Here is a 12,390-nt window from a genome sequence, read left to right as displayed (position 1 = left end):
AAAGGGCGGGTGGATGAATGGATAGATAGATAGATGTAGGTAGGTACGTGGGTAGATTCTCTTGCCCTGTGCTCTGCCTCCCACGGGGTCCCATGGGACAGTCTTACCAGATGTGTGCAGAGCATAAGGCCATCGGCTTTCTAGTCTGAAACGTCCCTATCCTTACCAACCACAGTCCAGCCACTAGACTACTGCCATTTTTTCATTGTGGTAAAATATCACATCACCTAAAATATCATTCTCCCCACCTTTAGGTGCATAGATTGGGGACGTCAGGCACATTCACACTGTTGTACAACCATCTCCACTGTGTCTCCAGGACTCATTCATCTTGAAAAACTGGAACTCTGTCCCCATGAAACACTGACTCCCCATCCCTCCTCCTGGCCCTGGTGCCCACCGTCCTCCTGTCTGTCTCTGTGATGTGATGACTCTAGGGACCTCACACAAGTGGAATCCTCCAGTATTTGTCTTTTTGTGAGTGGCTGGCTTCACAGCCACTCCAGGTCCATCCACGTGGCAGGCATCAGGATGTCCCTCCTGTCTAAGGCTGAATAACACCCACTGCGTGGAGGGACCACGTGCACTTCATCCGTCTATCCACCGATAGACATTCACATTGTTGCCACCTTTTGGGGACAGGGAGTAATGTGTGCAAGTGTATGAGTCCCTGCTTCTGATTCTTTCGGAGATCTCTCTGGAAGTGGGATTGCTGGGTCATATGGAGACTCTATGTCTAACTTTCTGAGGAACCACCGAACTGTTTGCCGCAGGGGCTGCAGCACTGCGCCCCTGCCAGCGATGCACCAAGGTTCCAGTGTCTCCACGTCCTTGCCAACACTTGTTTTTTGGTTCATTTGGTTTGTAATGGCTGTCCTAGTGGGTGTGAGGTGGGATCTCATCGTGGCTTTGATTTGCATTTCCCCGACGACCAGTGATGTGCAGCATCTTCCTATGGGCTGTGGCCCATTTGTACATCTTCTTTGGACGGATATCTGTTCAAATTCTCTGCTTCCTTCTGAATTAGGCTGCTGATGAACAAATCAAATTTAGCAAGATATTAACAACACATATCATTTTGGGACACTTGGGTGGCTCAGTCAGTCGGGTGTCAGCCTTTGGTTCGGGTTGTGGTCCTGGAGTCCCAGGATGGAGCCCCACATAGGCTCCCTGCTTGGCAGGGAGTCTGCTTCCCCCTCTCCCTCTGCACCTCCCCTCTGCCTGTGCTCTTGAGCTTTCTCTCTGTCTCTCTCTCAAGTAATTTAATAATAAAATAAAGAAATAAAAAAATAAAGTTTGAAATAACTCATAATGGGAGGAGAAGGTAAACCTGAGAAAAAGAGAGGAAGAGAGGAAAATCAGAAGTGCTGAATCTCATCCTCCCCCAAGTGCAGCCTAATGCTAGAAGAGCATTCAGAGCTAAAGGAACTGCTGAAAACAGAAAGGCCTTGCCCTGCAGGCTGACTTAGCAGTCCCAGGGCCCAGCAGCTGGGGGAGGGGGGCGCCCAGTGCATGCCCTGTGTTGCCCTGGGGAAAGTGGTCTAGCCTGACTGACCTTTGCCCTTCCTCGTGGCTCATCAGCCTCCTTGTCACTGCTCCTCTCTCCATCAGTATCTGCAGGACGACTCTGACATCAAGACGTACAGGCCTTTCGTCACAGTGATGCATACCCTACGTAACTGCAAGGCCCAGGCCAGCAAGACCCTCGCCAGGTGAGATCTTCGGCTGGAGATCCCTGTGGCAGGGAGCGGCTGCACGTGTGGGGTCTGCGGCTGCTCACAGCCAGCGTCTCCGCTTCAGAACTGGTGCCTCTGCTTGGATTCTAGGGTCGAGCTTCAGCCGTGTCCCGTCTGCCTGGGAGACGCTCAGGATCCAGTCTGCCTGCCCTGTGACCATGTGTTCTGCTTGAGCTGCATCAAGGTCTGCCTCACCCTAGGGCAGATGAGATGCCCCTTCTGTTTAACAGACTTGCCAGAAGACTACTCTCTGATGGTGTCCCAAGAGCACAGGTAAATCACCCTTTTTCTTCTTTTTCTTCCTTTTTTTGGGGCAAGTATGGTATTCAGAAATATAAACCATATTAACCTTAGAGAACCTCACTTTAGAGAACCATCCTAAGAGAGACTGCCACCTTCATAAACGCCTCGTGTCTCAAAATTATTTCCTCCGCAAGACACACCCAAGCGTAGATCTGGGAGACAACACGATTAGAGGAAATAAAGCAGAAAGTCATAAATTAGATAAAACCATCACAGGACACCCAAGGAGCTTAGGACGCAGGCAGTTTGCCTCCAATGACTGAGGGCAAAGCTAGCTCCTGTCTGGCCGCGCTCTTCGGAGCAGCAGTGGAAACCAGCAGAAGCTCTGTGGCTCGGTGACCTTCAGCTCCACTCCGGCAGTGGCTCCCCTCCCTTCCGATGCCTCCTGAAATTGGAGTGCACAGTCAGCCCAGGGTGTGGGATCTTCACAGACTTTAGGATGGAGGGGTATTGCTGGCTGGTCCCAAGGACCAAAGAGCTCCTAGAAAGAGACAAGTCTGCATACCATCAGGCAGTATGCACCCAGCTCAATCAACATAAGGAGATAGTGGAATCTTTTTACTGAAAGACACAGAATGCCATCCAAATCCCAAAGCACGGTGTGTGCAGGGATGCTGGAGCTCTCTCTGCAAGCCCGTTGACTGTGCATTCCAACCATTCCCAAGGGAGGCGGTCAAGAAACACGCCTGCGTCCGGCAGCTGTGCAACAGTTTCTTCCTAGACCTGGTCTCCACCGTGTGCTTCAAAGATAATTCTCCACCACAGAAGGAGGTGATCGATGTTCTGCTAAATTTACTCTTTGTGCAAAAGGAGCTCTTAAGAGACACTTCCCAAAGTAAGTTGCTTTTTTCCTGTAGACCTAAAAACCCAGTTCCTCATCTCACTTCTTTATGGCTGATGGGAACATGAGCCACCTCTCTCCCTCTGGTTTAAGGACACCGGGAACACACCAAATCTCTGTCTCCATTCGATGACATTGTGGATAAGACCCCTGTCATCCGCTCAGTGGTACTGAAACTGCTGTTGAAGTACAGGTGAGCACAGCTAGCGTGGGGTTTGCTTCTAGAAAGCCTTGCCTCTTGCTTCCCTCCATGGCTGCTGCTTTGCTGCCGAGCATCCTTGCCTGAACCGCTAGGTAGTTCATGATTTTGGGAAGCGTTTCCAGAAGGGACCACCTGGTTTCTTTATCTGTACTGGTTGTGGCATGGCGTGTTCACCTGTAGGCACATGAGTTCAGCGTCACCACGAGTACCTTGTTAGCAAGGAGGAAGAAGATTTCGGGGAGAGGAGTGAGGTGCTGGGACGCGTGTGGGAACCTGGGGATGGGACCTGGCAGTTCTGAGCCCCCTTACACAGCTGCCTCGTCCTGTGATCCGGGAGCTGGTAACTGGGAATGTCCCCTCACCCTTGTGGTCCGGCATGCCAACCTATGTCTCATTTCGGTGTTTCAGTTTCTCTGATCCTGTGAATGGACAGAGAGGCCCCTGTGGTGCCAACACTCAACGGTCTTGTCAAATTATGCTACTTTAGAAAATTCTTAGGAAGCTGATCTCTATTCAGAGGCTTCTTTTCGAGGAAAATTTATACACTTGGCCTGTGCTCTGACTTGACACGGCATTCTTTGAGGTGACGGCAAAATCAAGGTGCTCTAAGAAATGTTCCAGCAGGGGCGCCTGGGTGACTCAGTCAGTTGAGCATCTGCCTTTGGGACAGGTCATGATCTCCAGATCCTGGGATCGAGCCCCACATCGGGCTCCCTGCTCAGCGGGGAGTCTGCTTCTCCCTCCGCCTCTGCCCCTGCTTGTGCTCTCTCTCGCTCTCTCTTAAAAAAAACAACAAAAAAAATTTCCAATAGAAACAACTATTTCTAACTTTAGTGTCTCAAAAGCAGACTCGGAACAGAGATTAGATTTACATTTAGAATGTGGATCTTCTTCAGCCTTGTCTACGGACATTTCATTTTGCTTTTTATTTATTTATTTTTTTACTTTTCATTGTTTGTGAAATAGTCTGTTCAAACAGGATTTCTAAAGGATTTGCAAATAAAAGTCTTTTAAAATACACTTTATTAGAGAAGTAGTATCTTATTGTGACTTAAAATGGTTTTTAAGGCATATATGTCAAGTTGATCTGAGATCTGAAAAGAGCCTCTTTTGATGTCATTTTTACTCATTTTGATAAATGTGTGAGATCTGTATTAATTTGAATTTCTTTGCTTAGAGAAATGAAAACATAGTCAGTGACACACATACATCTTGACATATAGAGTAGACACATTAATGGGAGTAGGAATAGTACCCTTAAGGGGAAATGCTTCATTCTTCAATATTTAGAGACTAAACATTATAGAATTCATTTTATTTTTTATTTTTTATTTTATTTTTTTAAGGATGTATTTATTTTAGAGGAGGGGGGAGGAGCAGAGGGAGAGAGAGAATCTTAAGCAGACTCCCTGCTGAACCTGTAGGCTGACGTAGGGCTCAATCCCACGACCCTGTGATCATGACCTGAGCCAAAACCAAGAATCAGATGCTGAACTGACTGAGCCACCCAAGCACCCCCAGAACTGATCTGATTTGATTTGATTTTTAAGGTTTCTTCATTTGAGAGAGGGGGTGAGAGAGAAAGAGAGCACGAGCATGAGAGGGAGAAGCAGACTCCCCACCAAGCAAGGAACCCGACAAGGGCCTATCCCGGGACTCCGGGATCATGACCTGAGCTGAAGGCAGATGCTTAACCCACTGAGCCACCCAGGCACCACCAGTACTGATTTCAAAAAGAAAATCTCAAGACCTAAAACATGATTTACAATCTGCCTCGTCATTCTCTGGGTTGAGAAGTTCTTGCTTCTGCACTCCGGCGGTTTGAACATTTTTGTTTGCTGTGCCCACTAACCGGGCCAGGCAGACCCTGGCCGCAGAGTTGTGGAGAAGGAGCGCCGCGCTCCCCCACCCTGGGCTCGCAGCCCCCGGCCGCCTGCGCCCCACGCTGGAAGGGAGGCCATGCCTCCCTCCGTCAAGTGTGGACTGCAGCTGTGTACTTCCTGTGTTAGATGGGGTGTTGGGGTGTCGACAGCACTCCGAATGAGAGGCATCTGTGGTCCCGGCATGGACCTAGTGTTGTGGTTTCTTTCCTAAGTGTCGGTCTGTGAACCGTGGGTGGCAGCCGGGTGGGCGGGGGGCGGGGTCCCAGAGGTCAAATCCATTTTAAAACACTACAGGATGGTCCTTGCCTTTTTCAACACATCAGTCCTGGCAGCGATGTTACAGAAGCAGTGAGGAAGACACTGCTGACGTCCCAGCACCAGGAAACCCCGTGGCAGCCAGTCATGCACACGTAGTGTTAGCAAATGCCAGTCTCACGTAAGAATGTCCTTGATGAGGGGCGCCTGGGTGGCACAGCGGTTGAGCGTCTGCCTTCGGCTCAGGGCGTGATCCCGGCGTTGTGGGATCGAGCCCCACGTCAGGCTCCTCCACTATGAGCCTGCTTCTTCCTCTCCCACTCCCCCTGCTTGTGTTCTCTCTCTCGCTGGCTGCCTCTATCCTGTCGAATAAATAAATAAAATCTTTAAAAAAAAAAAAAAAAGAATGTCCTTGATGAAGCCACAAAACCATTCATTTCACTTAACCTCCACCCTTGAGGCCATGACGTTTTAATATTCTGTCAAAATGAGAAGCGCGCACAAAGGGCTCTGGCTGCATGCCAGAGTAAACCGTTTTCTCAAGGAAAATCTCTGCTGCAATTCTTGAGTTACGCACCGAGCTGGCCTCTTGTTTTATGGAATCGCTTTCGTGCCTGAAAGAACGACCGGCACACTGCAGTTATTCAGAGCTGGGCGCTTGGCAGGCATTTTCTCGAAAACAAGCAAAGAGGGCAACTGACAGTGTTTGTGGCTAATGAGAAAATTCAGGCTTTGAAGCAGATACTGGAGTTCTGGAAAACGAGGCCTGTCAGCTCCCTCAGACTGGGAGCCTGTTTGGTGGTACCGGCAGTGGTGCTAGTGAAGGTGAGGGTTTAAAAATATCTCACGAAACGACAATGTCAGCATTTGCAAGATCTGCATAGATCAGTGAACCAGTATTTTCCAGATGACCAGTGCATGATGTCACAGAATCACGCATCGGTTTAAAAAAAAAATCCATTAAAGTGCACGGCAGATCATTTTAATGTAATTGAGTATGGAAAGTGCACTGATGTGGTCTCAGGTTGCACACTGCAGCTAACCTTTAGAAATGATCATTTATCGAGTTTTGGTGTTGTGTCAAAGAAGAATATTCACCATCATCTGGAAATACTGTGAAAATGTATCTTTCTTTCCAACGACAAAATGTATGAGACCGGATTTTTTTCATCTACTTCACTGTTGCCGGAAGCAGGAGCAAGATTGCGGAGTCCAGAGAAGTTCTCTAAACCAGGCATTAAAGAGGTTTGCAGGGATGGAAAACAAAGCCCCTCTGCTTACTAATTAATTTTTGTTTTCAAAAATAGTTTGGTTTTTTAAAAAAGTTGTTTATTTTTGACATGTAATGGGTTTATATTTTAAATGAGTCGATAAATATTTTCCCTTTTTTCAGTTTTAATTTCAACTATCGTAAATATTGATAGATAGAACCCACATTAACAAATGCTTTTTGGGGTTTGCAGTAGTTTTTAAGACTGTAAAGGAGCTCTGAAACCAAAAGTCTGAGAACAGGTGGTCTAAAATACAGAATTTTGTATTCCTCCAATATTGCCCTAAAATATTTTCAGTAGGGGACGCCTGGGTGGCTCAGTCGGTTGAGCCTCTGCCTTCCGCTCAGGTCATGATCCCGGGGTCCGGGGATCGAGCCAGACATCCATCGGGCTCCCTGCTCAGTGGGGAGCCTGCTTCTCCCTCTGCCTCCTGCTCCCCCTGCTTGTGCTGCCTCACTCTCTCTCTGTCAAATGAATAAATAAAATCTTTAAAAATAAGTGAATAAATACAAATAAAATACTTTGAATAAAATGTTGTTACGAACTGTGTACATATCTACGTGGGTATGTGTATATACAGGGAGATGGAGCGAGGTGGCCAGGTAGGTAGGTAGACAGACACTTTCTCTCTCTCTCTCTCTCTCTTTTTTTTCGTACGATGGGACCACCAGGTACCTTATTTCTCTTTCCATAGCTTCCAAGAAGTGAAAGATTATATCCAGGCGTACTTGTCCCTGTTGGAGGAGAAGGCCCTGGTGACTGAAGACAAAACCGAACTCTACATCCTCTTCAGCAGCTGCCTGGAGGTGAGCACGCCACAACTGCCGGCCCGACTCCCCCAGACTCATTGCACCATGTGGCTGGTTCAGGGGAAAAGTGTCTGAAAATTCACAGAAGATCATTTTCGTTGGTGAAAGGAACAGATGCGTTGTTGCGCGCACACAGAAAGGGTTTCCGCAGCCTTGCTTCTGCCCCCGCGGCTGTGTGTCCTGCCACACACGGGCCTGGCCAGAGAACAGAACCCCCCCCTCCTCCTTAACCGTGCTCATCTCCAGCTGGAAAGCCTATGACCACTCTTCGTTTTTATTCTCCCTGTTCTGTTACTTCCCAAAATTTTACAAGGTGTTTGAGAAAATTAGATCATACGATGTGGGGTTTTTTTCATATGTTTTCACTTTGCCTCCTTCTTGCCCCCACCCCACAAAAAGGGACGTTCGTTTGCCATGATTCAATACAGTTACCCTCAAACTCGGTAACGGTATTTGTATCTTGTTCTCCCCTGTCACGGTGTGGAGGCTTCGGAAGGTTGGGGATATGCATGCTAAAAAGAACAACATCCTTTTTTTCTGGTTTGTTCCCTAGGATTCACTGTATGAGAAGACTAGTGCTCTGTCTACCAGCGAGGAGCTGATGTACCTGAGAGAGGAGGGGGTCTTCCTGAAGACCTACTCGTGGCGGTACGGCCCGGAGCCCGCCTGTGAGGCGTCGGTGGAACACCTGCAGGAGATGGCCAGGATCCGCCTGTGTCTTGACAGGGCTTCTGACTTCCTCAGCGAGCTTCAGGAGGGCTCAGGCAGGTCTCCTTCTGCACCTTTCTTTACCCCAGGCTTCGAGACCCCGTGATTTAGACATTCAGGGAGTTCCCAGAGCGATCCCGGTCTGTACCGTGTCCCCTTCCTTCTCGATTGGTGTGTTCACTGTGGGTTCCTGGAGACAGGGGTGCCTGCCTTTTGCCTGGCTCCGTGTCCTGGACAGGCAAGCGGCAGGTGCTCTGGGCCGCCGTTGCTCACCCCCCTCTCGGGCTCTGCAGAGCTGGCCAGGGAGAAGCAGTGCTACCTGCAGCAGGTGCAGCGCTTCTGCGGACAAGTGAGGAACGACTGGTACCGAGTGTACCTGGTGCGGAAGCTCGCCAGCCAGCGAGGGATGGCGTTTGTGCAGTGCCTCTGCAGACAGGGCCATCCGGCACAGTGGGTGTTCCCCAAGGAGGCCATGGTAGAGCAGGTGAGAACACCTGACCTCGCCCCCCGCCCCCCGGCTGCTCTGGTCCCTTGTGTCTCCGCTTTGGTTAACCTGACCCAGCTTGGGACGCTGTGGAGGCGGCCGGCCGCGGGGGACAGGTGTGCGTGTGCTTCTGGTCTGTCGCCTCCCTGCAGAAAAGCCTATTTGAGGCATTGCTTCAGATCCAGTTTGACGCGCAGAAAGCCAAAGAACAATTCTGTGGCTTTTGCTTTTGGCAAATTAAAAGTAACTCTGCTTGCGACGCCTGGGAGGCTCAGTGGTTTAAGCGTCTGCCTTCAGCTCAGATCATGGTCCCAGGGTCCTGGGATCGAGTCCTACATCAGGCTCCTTGCTCAGCCTGCTTCTCCCTCTGCCTGCTACTCCCCTGCTTGTGCACACTCTCTCTCTCTTTCTCTCTCTCTGACAAATAAATAAAATCTTAAAAAAAAAAAAGTGATTCAGCTTATAGAAGAAGTCCTTTCTCTCCTCAGCAGGCAGACAGGAAGCATGAGAATGAGGATAATAGAATTGTAGCAATTTAGCCTTGGGGGCCCCTCTGTAGCCCTTTCCTGGGGTTACAACAATTACACTAAAAATCCTGGCTTGCTTTTTCACTCCTGATGGGAGCTTATAGTCAACATTCTAGCAGTCACCTGCCTTTGGTCTCTGCTCTCAGTGGAGACAGGATGCAGCAACAGAGTCAGCGCTGCGTCCTCCTCCAGTTTCTTACCCACTCACCCCTTCTCTGGATGAGAGGGGACTGTCCTGCCCAAGGCTGGACCTCTACTGGTTACCCAGTTCCTTTACCTTTCCAGATGGTTCTTTGCTAACCGTGCCCTCGCCCCCTCCGCTGTGATAACCCCTGGGTTCCTGGGCTTTGCAGGAGGGTCAGCCAAGCCAGATGGATCTGTACCTGGTGCATGGTGACGAATATAAGGCTCTTCGTGACGCCGTGGGCAAAGCCATACTCGAGTGCAAGCCGCTGGCTACTGTGGCTGATCCAAAGGTAGGACAGGCCCTGGGCCTCCCTCTGTCCCAAATGGCACCCCTTAGAGCCTGCAGCTGCCTCATTTGTGTCAGATGACCCAGTGGAAGAGGTGCCCCAGGGTGACATGCCACGTGGGGCATCATGTGTCCACGGCCTCGGCGTGCCTGTCTGAAACAGGAGGCTGCTAGCGACAGTTAGGAGACAGATGTGCTTGACCTTGCTGACCCGCCAGGCCAGGGCCCTTAGCAGCTCCCCACTGACTGCTCACGTGCGTTACTTCCTTCGACACCCTGCTGGAGCCTCACTTCCTCCAAGGTCACCCTGATGGCAGACACGCGAGCAGCACTGGGGGAATTCCTTCTGCGCACAGTGAGGATTCCTGGCCGTGCTGAGGGGGGTGTTTATTTTCATAAAGGGGCAGGGTTTTTAGCACCTAATCTTTCCGCAGTTCTGGTCTTGCTTCCTCTTTGAGTCCCTGTTTACGCTGGCGCTGTGCCAGGAAGTGAGGAAGTACATAGACAGCCTCTTTCTGCCCAGGAGAAGTTCAAGGAATGGTGAAGTGGCCAGAAAAATTGACAGTGATTTCTGTCACTTGTGTCCTAAGCCATCTGATAACGTGCACCGCGTCTCACAGCACAATATTTATGGGGCCCGTGGTCTCAGAGGTGCACAGCGGTGGGCGTCTAGGTCTTGGGAAGGGCTCCCCGGCCTCCCCCTGGTTGAAGGGCTGAATCAGCAGGACTCTGGCCCTCAGGTGGACGTGTGCAATGGCTGCAAGCCTCACTGGGGCCCTTGCTTCTTGCTTCAGCTCTGCAGGAACCCCGGCCCTCAGCAGGCGGCCCACCTACTCTTAGCGCTCTTCAGAGAGGTTGCCACTTTGTACCAGTTCCGCGACACAAACCTCCATCCTAAGCCAGAGGTGAGTGTCCGCATTCGGGGCAGTGCTCCTTGTCTCCGGTATCTGGAGGGACTTTTCTGAATAGAAGTAAAAGCCACAAACAAATTACGCCCATAATTTTTTTTTTTTTAATCTAGGATGGGGGTTCTCAACTTACCTTTTTTTTTTTAAGATTAATTTATTATCAAGGCTGGGGGAGGGGCAGAGGGAGAGGGAGAGTCTGAAGCAGACTGCGCTGCGCATAGAGCCCGATGCAGGACTCCATCTCATGACCCTGAGATCATGACCGCCGCCGAAATCAAGAGTCCGGCGCTCAGCCAACTGAGCCACCCAGGCGCCCCTCAACCTTCTTATCTGGAGGAATGATTTCTGTGTCACCCAGAACTTTCAGAATTACGATGAAAAGCAAAGTCAAGAACGTGAGAAACCGTCGGAGTTAGTGCTTGGGTGTGTGGCGCTGTGCTTGCTCTTGTCTGGATAATCGCCCCTCAAACCGTATTTTCTCCATATTTGATAAGTATTCGCGTCAACACGTATGCCTGACTTAAGAGCAGACGTTTGGCTTCACATCATATTCTTCTTTGATATATTTTTCAATATTAAAACATTTTTTCCTGTCAGCAATGTGAGGCTCTGAAGAAGTTCATCGAGGAAAGCAAGGTCCTGTCTTCTCCGGAAATGAGACATTTTGCAACCTCCCTTGTGACTAACACGCTGCCCCTGCTGAGGACAGGTGCCAGGGACAGCAGCCTTGAGGGCACAGTGACCGAACTGGCTATTCACGCTGCGATTGTCCTCCTGTGTGGACACAGCAAAGTCTTGGAACCCCTGCAGAATCTGGCCTTCTCCCCGGCTGACATGGCGGTAAGACTGGGGTGTGGTTTCTCCAGCGGCCTGTCCCCGGGGACCTGTTGAAGCTCTCTGTCTCATGGTTCCTCTCTTTGCCTCTGTCCCACCTGACGCCCGAGTCCACAGTGATGGCGAGAGCCCTTGTTCTGTTTTCCCGACGGAGAACTTGCGGGTGGAGAAGAGAGAGAGTCCAGAGTCCACCTCGTCACTTGAGGGCAGTGGCATCCAGCCCAGGCTCTCACTTTCCTGAAGCCTTCTCTGCTTTCTTGGCTTTTCAGGGTGCTTATCTTCCAACGATGCCCGAAGACTTGCTGGCTCAGGCTCGGAGCTGGAAGGGTCTGGAAGGAGTCTTCTGGTACAGTAAGTGTCAGGTTCTGAGACAGAGTCACCGTCCTCTGTGGTTTGAACTGGGGTCCCTGTGGTTTGTGCCTTGAAGGTCCCAGATGCCTGCCCTGTTCCACGATTGGGGGGTTTGCAGAACAGGGAGCCCTGCCGACTGGGGAGGATGTGCACCAGGCCTTTCCTGAGTCCCGTCCCAGGGGCGGGGGAGTGATCCGCATGTGAGCCACACCAGTGGCTCAGGCAGGGGCCAGGTCAACCAAGCTTTGGACCCAAAGATATTTCTTTTTGAAATACAGAACTAGGAGCCCAAGTAATGTAACCCATACTTTATGTAAACTTCGCTGTTGCCTGAGAAAATAATCTTTTTCTTTTTTTAATTTTTTTAAAGATTTTATTTGTTCATTTGAGAGAGAGAGTCAGAGCACAAGCAGGGGAAGAGGCCGAGGGAGAAGCAGACTCCCTGCTGAGCTGGGAGCCCGATACGGGGCTCGATCCCAGGACCCTGAGATCATGACCTGAGCTAAAGGCAGACGCTTCGCCATCTGAGCCACCGAGGCGCCCCCTTTTTTAAAATTTTTATTTATTTTTTTTATACAGAGAAAGCCAGGCCTTTCCTGGTTCCCTTTCTCTCTCTCTCTCTCTCTTTTTTTTTTTTATTTTAAGGTTATTTATTTATTTTTAGTAATCTCTACACCTAAGGTGGGGCTGGAACCCATAATTCCAAGATCAAGAGTCGCATACTCCTCCGACTGAGCCAGTCAGGTGCCCCTGAGCCAATAATCCTTTTAAACTAATTGTAAAAGTTGTTATAAACATGCCCTTGG

At 50.0% G+C, this 12,390-nt stretch overlaps 1 protein-coding gene across 4 annotated transcripts in view; it reads left to right on the top strand.

The window, feature by feature from the left end:
• Nucleotides 1–12,390, top strand: part of RNF213 (ring finger protein 213) — a 99,552-nt gene that overhangs the window by 71,167 nt on the left and 15,995 nt on the right. For 3 of the 4 annotated variants that reach the window (XM_040640067.1, XM_040640065.1, XM_040640066.1), the window contains 11 exons: nucleotides 1,612–1,712; nucleotides 1,827–2,009; nucleotides 2,705–2,874; nucleotides 2,974–3,073; nucleotides 7,186–7,297; nucleotides 7,854–8,064; nucleotides 8,302–8,492; nucleotides 9,373–9,495; nucleotides 10,286–10,396; nucleotides 10,997–11,239; nucleotides 11,503–11,584. In XM_040640067.1, coding sequence (XP_040496001.1) covers nucleotides 1,612–1,712; nucleotides 1,827–2,009; nucleotides 2,705–2,874; nucleotides 2,974–3,073; nucleotides 7,186–7,297; nucleotides 7,854–8,064; nucleotides 8,302–8,492; nucleotides 9,373–9,495; nucleotides 10,286–10,396; nucleotides 10,997–11,239; nucleotides 11,503–11,584 — 1,627 coding nt within the window. Of the gene's footprint in view, nucleotides 1–1,611; nucleotides 1,713–1,826; nucleotides 2,010–2,704; nucleotides 2,875–2,973; nucleotides 3,074–5,259; nucleotides 5,539–7,185; nucleotides 7,298–7,853; nucleotides 8,065–8,301; nucleotides 8,493–9,372; nucleotides 9,496–10,285; nucleotides 10,397–10,996; nucleotides 11,240–11,502; nucleotides 11,585–12,390 lie in introns of those variants that run through there. The other variant, XM_040640068.1, reaches the window with a different exon arrangement.

This window comes from Ursus maritimus, unplaced genomic scaffold, assembly GCF_017311325.1.
Source record: "Ursus maritimus isolate PB19 unplaced genomic scaffold, ASM1731132v1 scaffold_24, whole genome shotgun sequence".
In the NCBI taxonomy this organism is placed as follows: Eukaryota; Metazoa; Chordata; class Mammalia; order Carnivora; family Ursidae; genus Ursus; species Ursus maritimus.
Note: the sequence above shows the minus strand (reverse complement) of the source record. Positions and strands in the feature narration are given on the sequence as shown.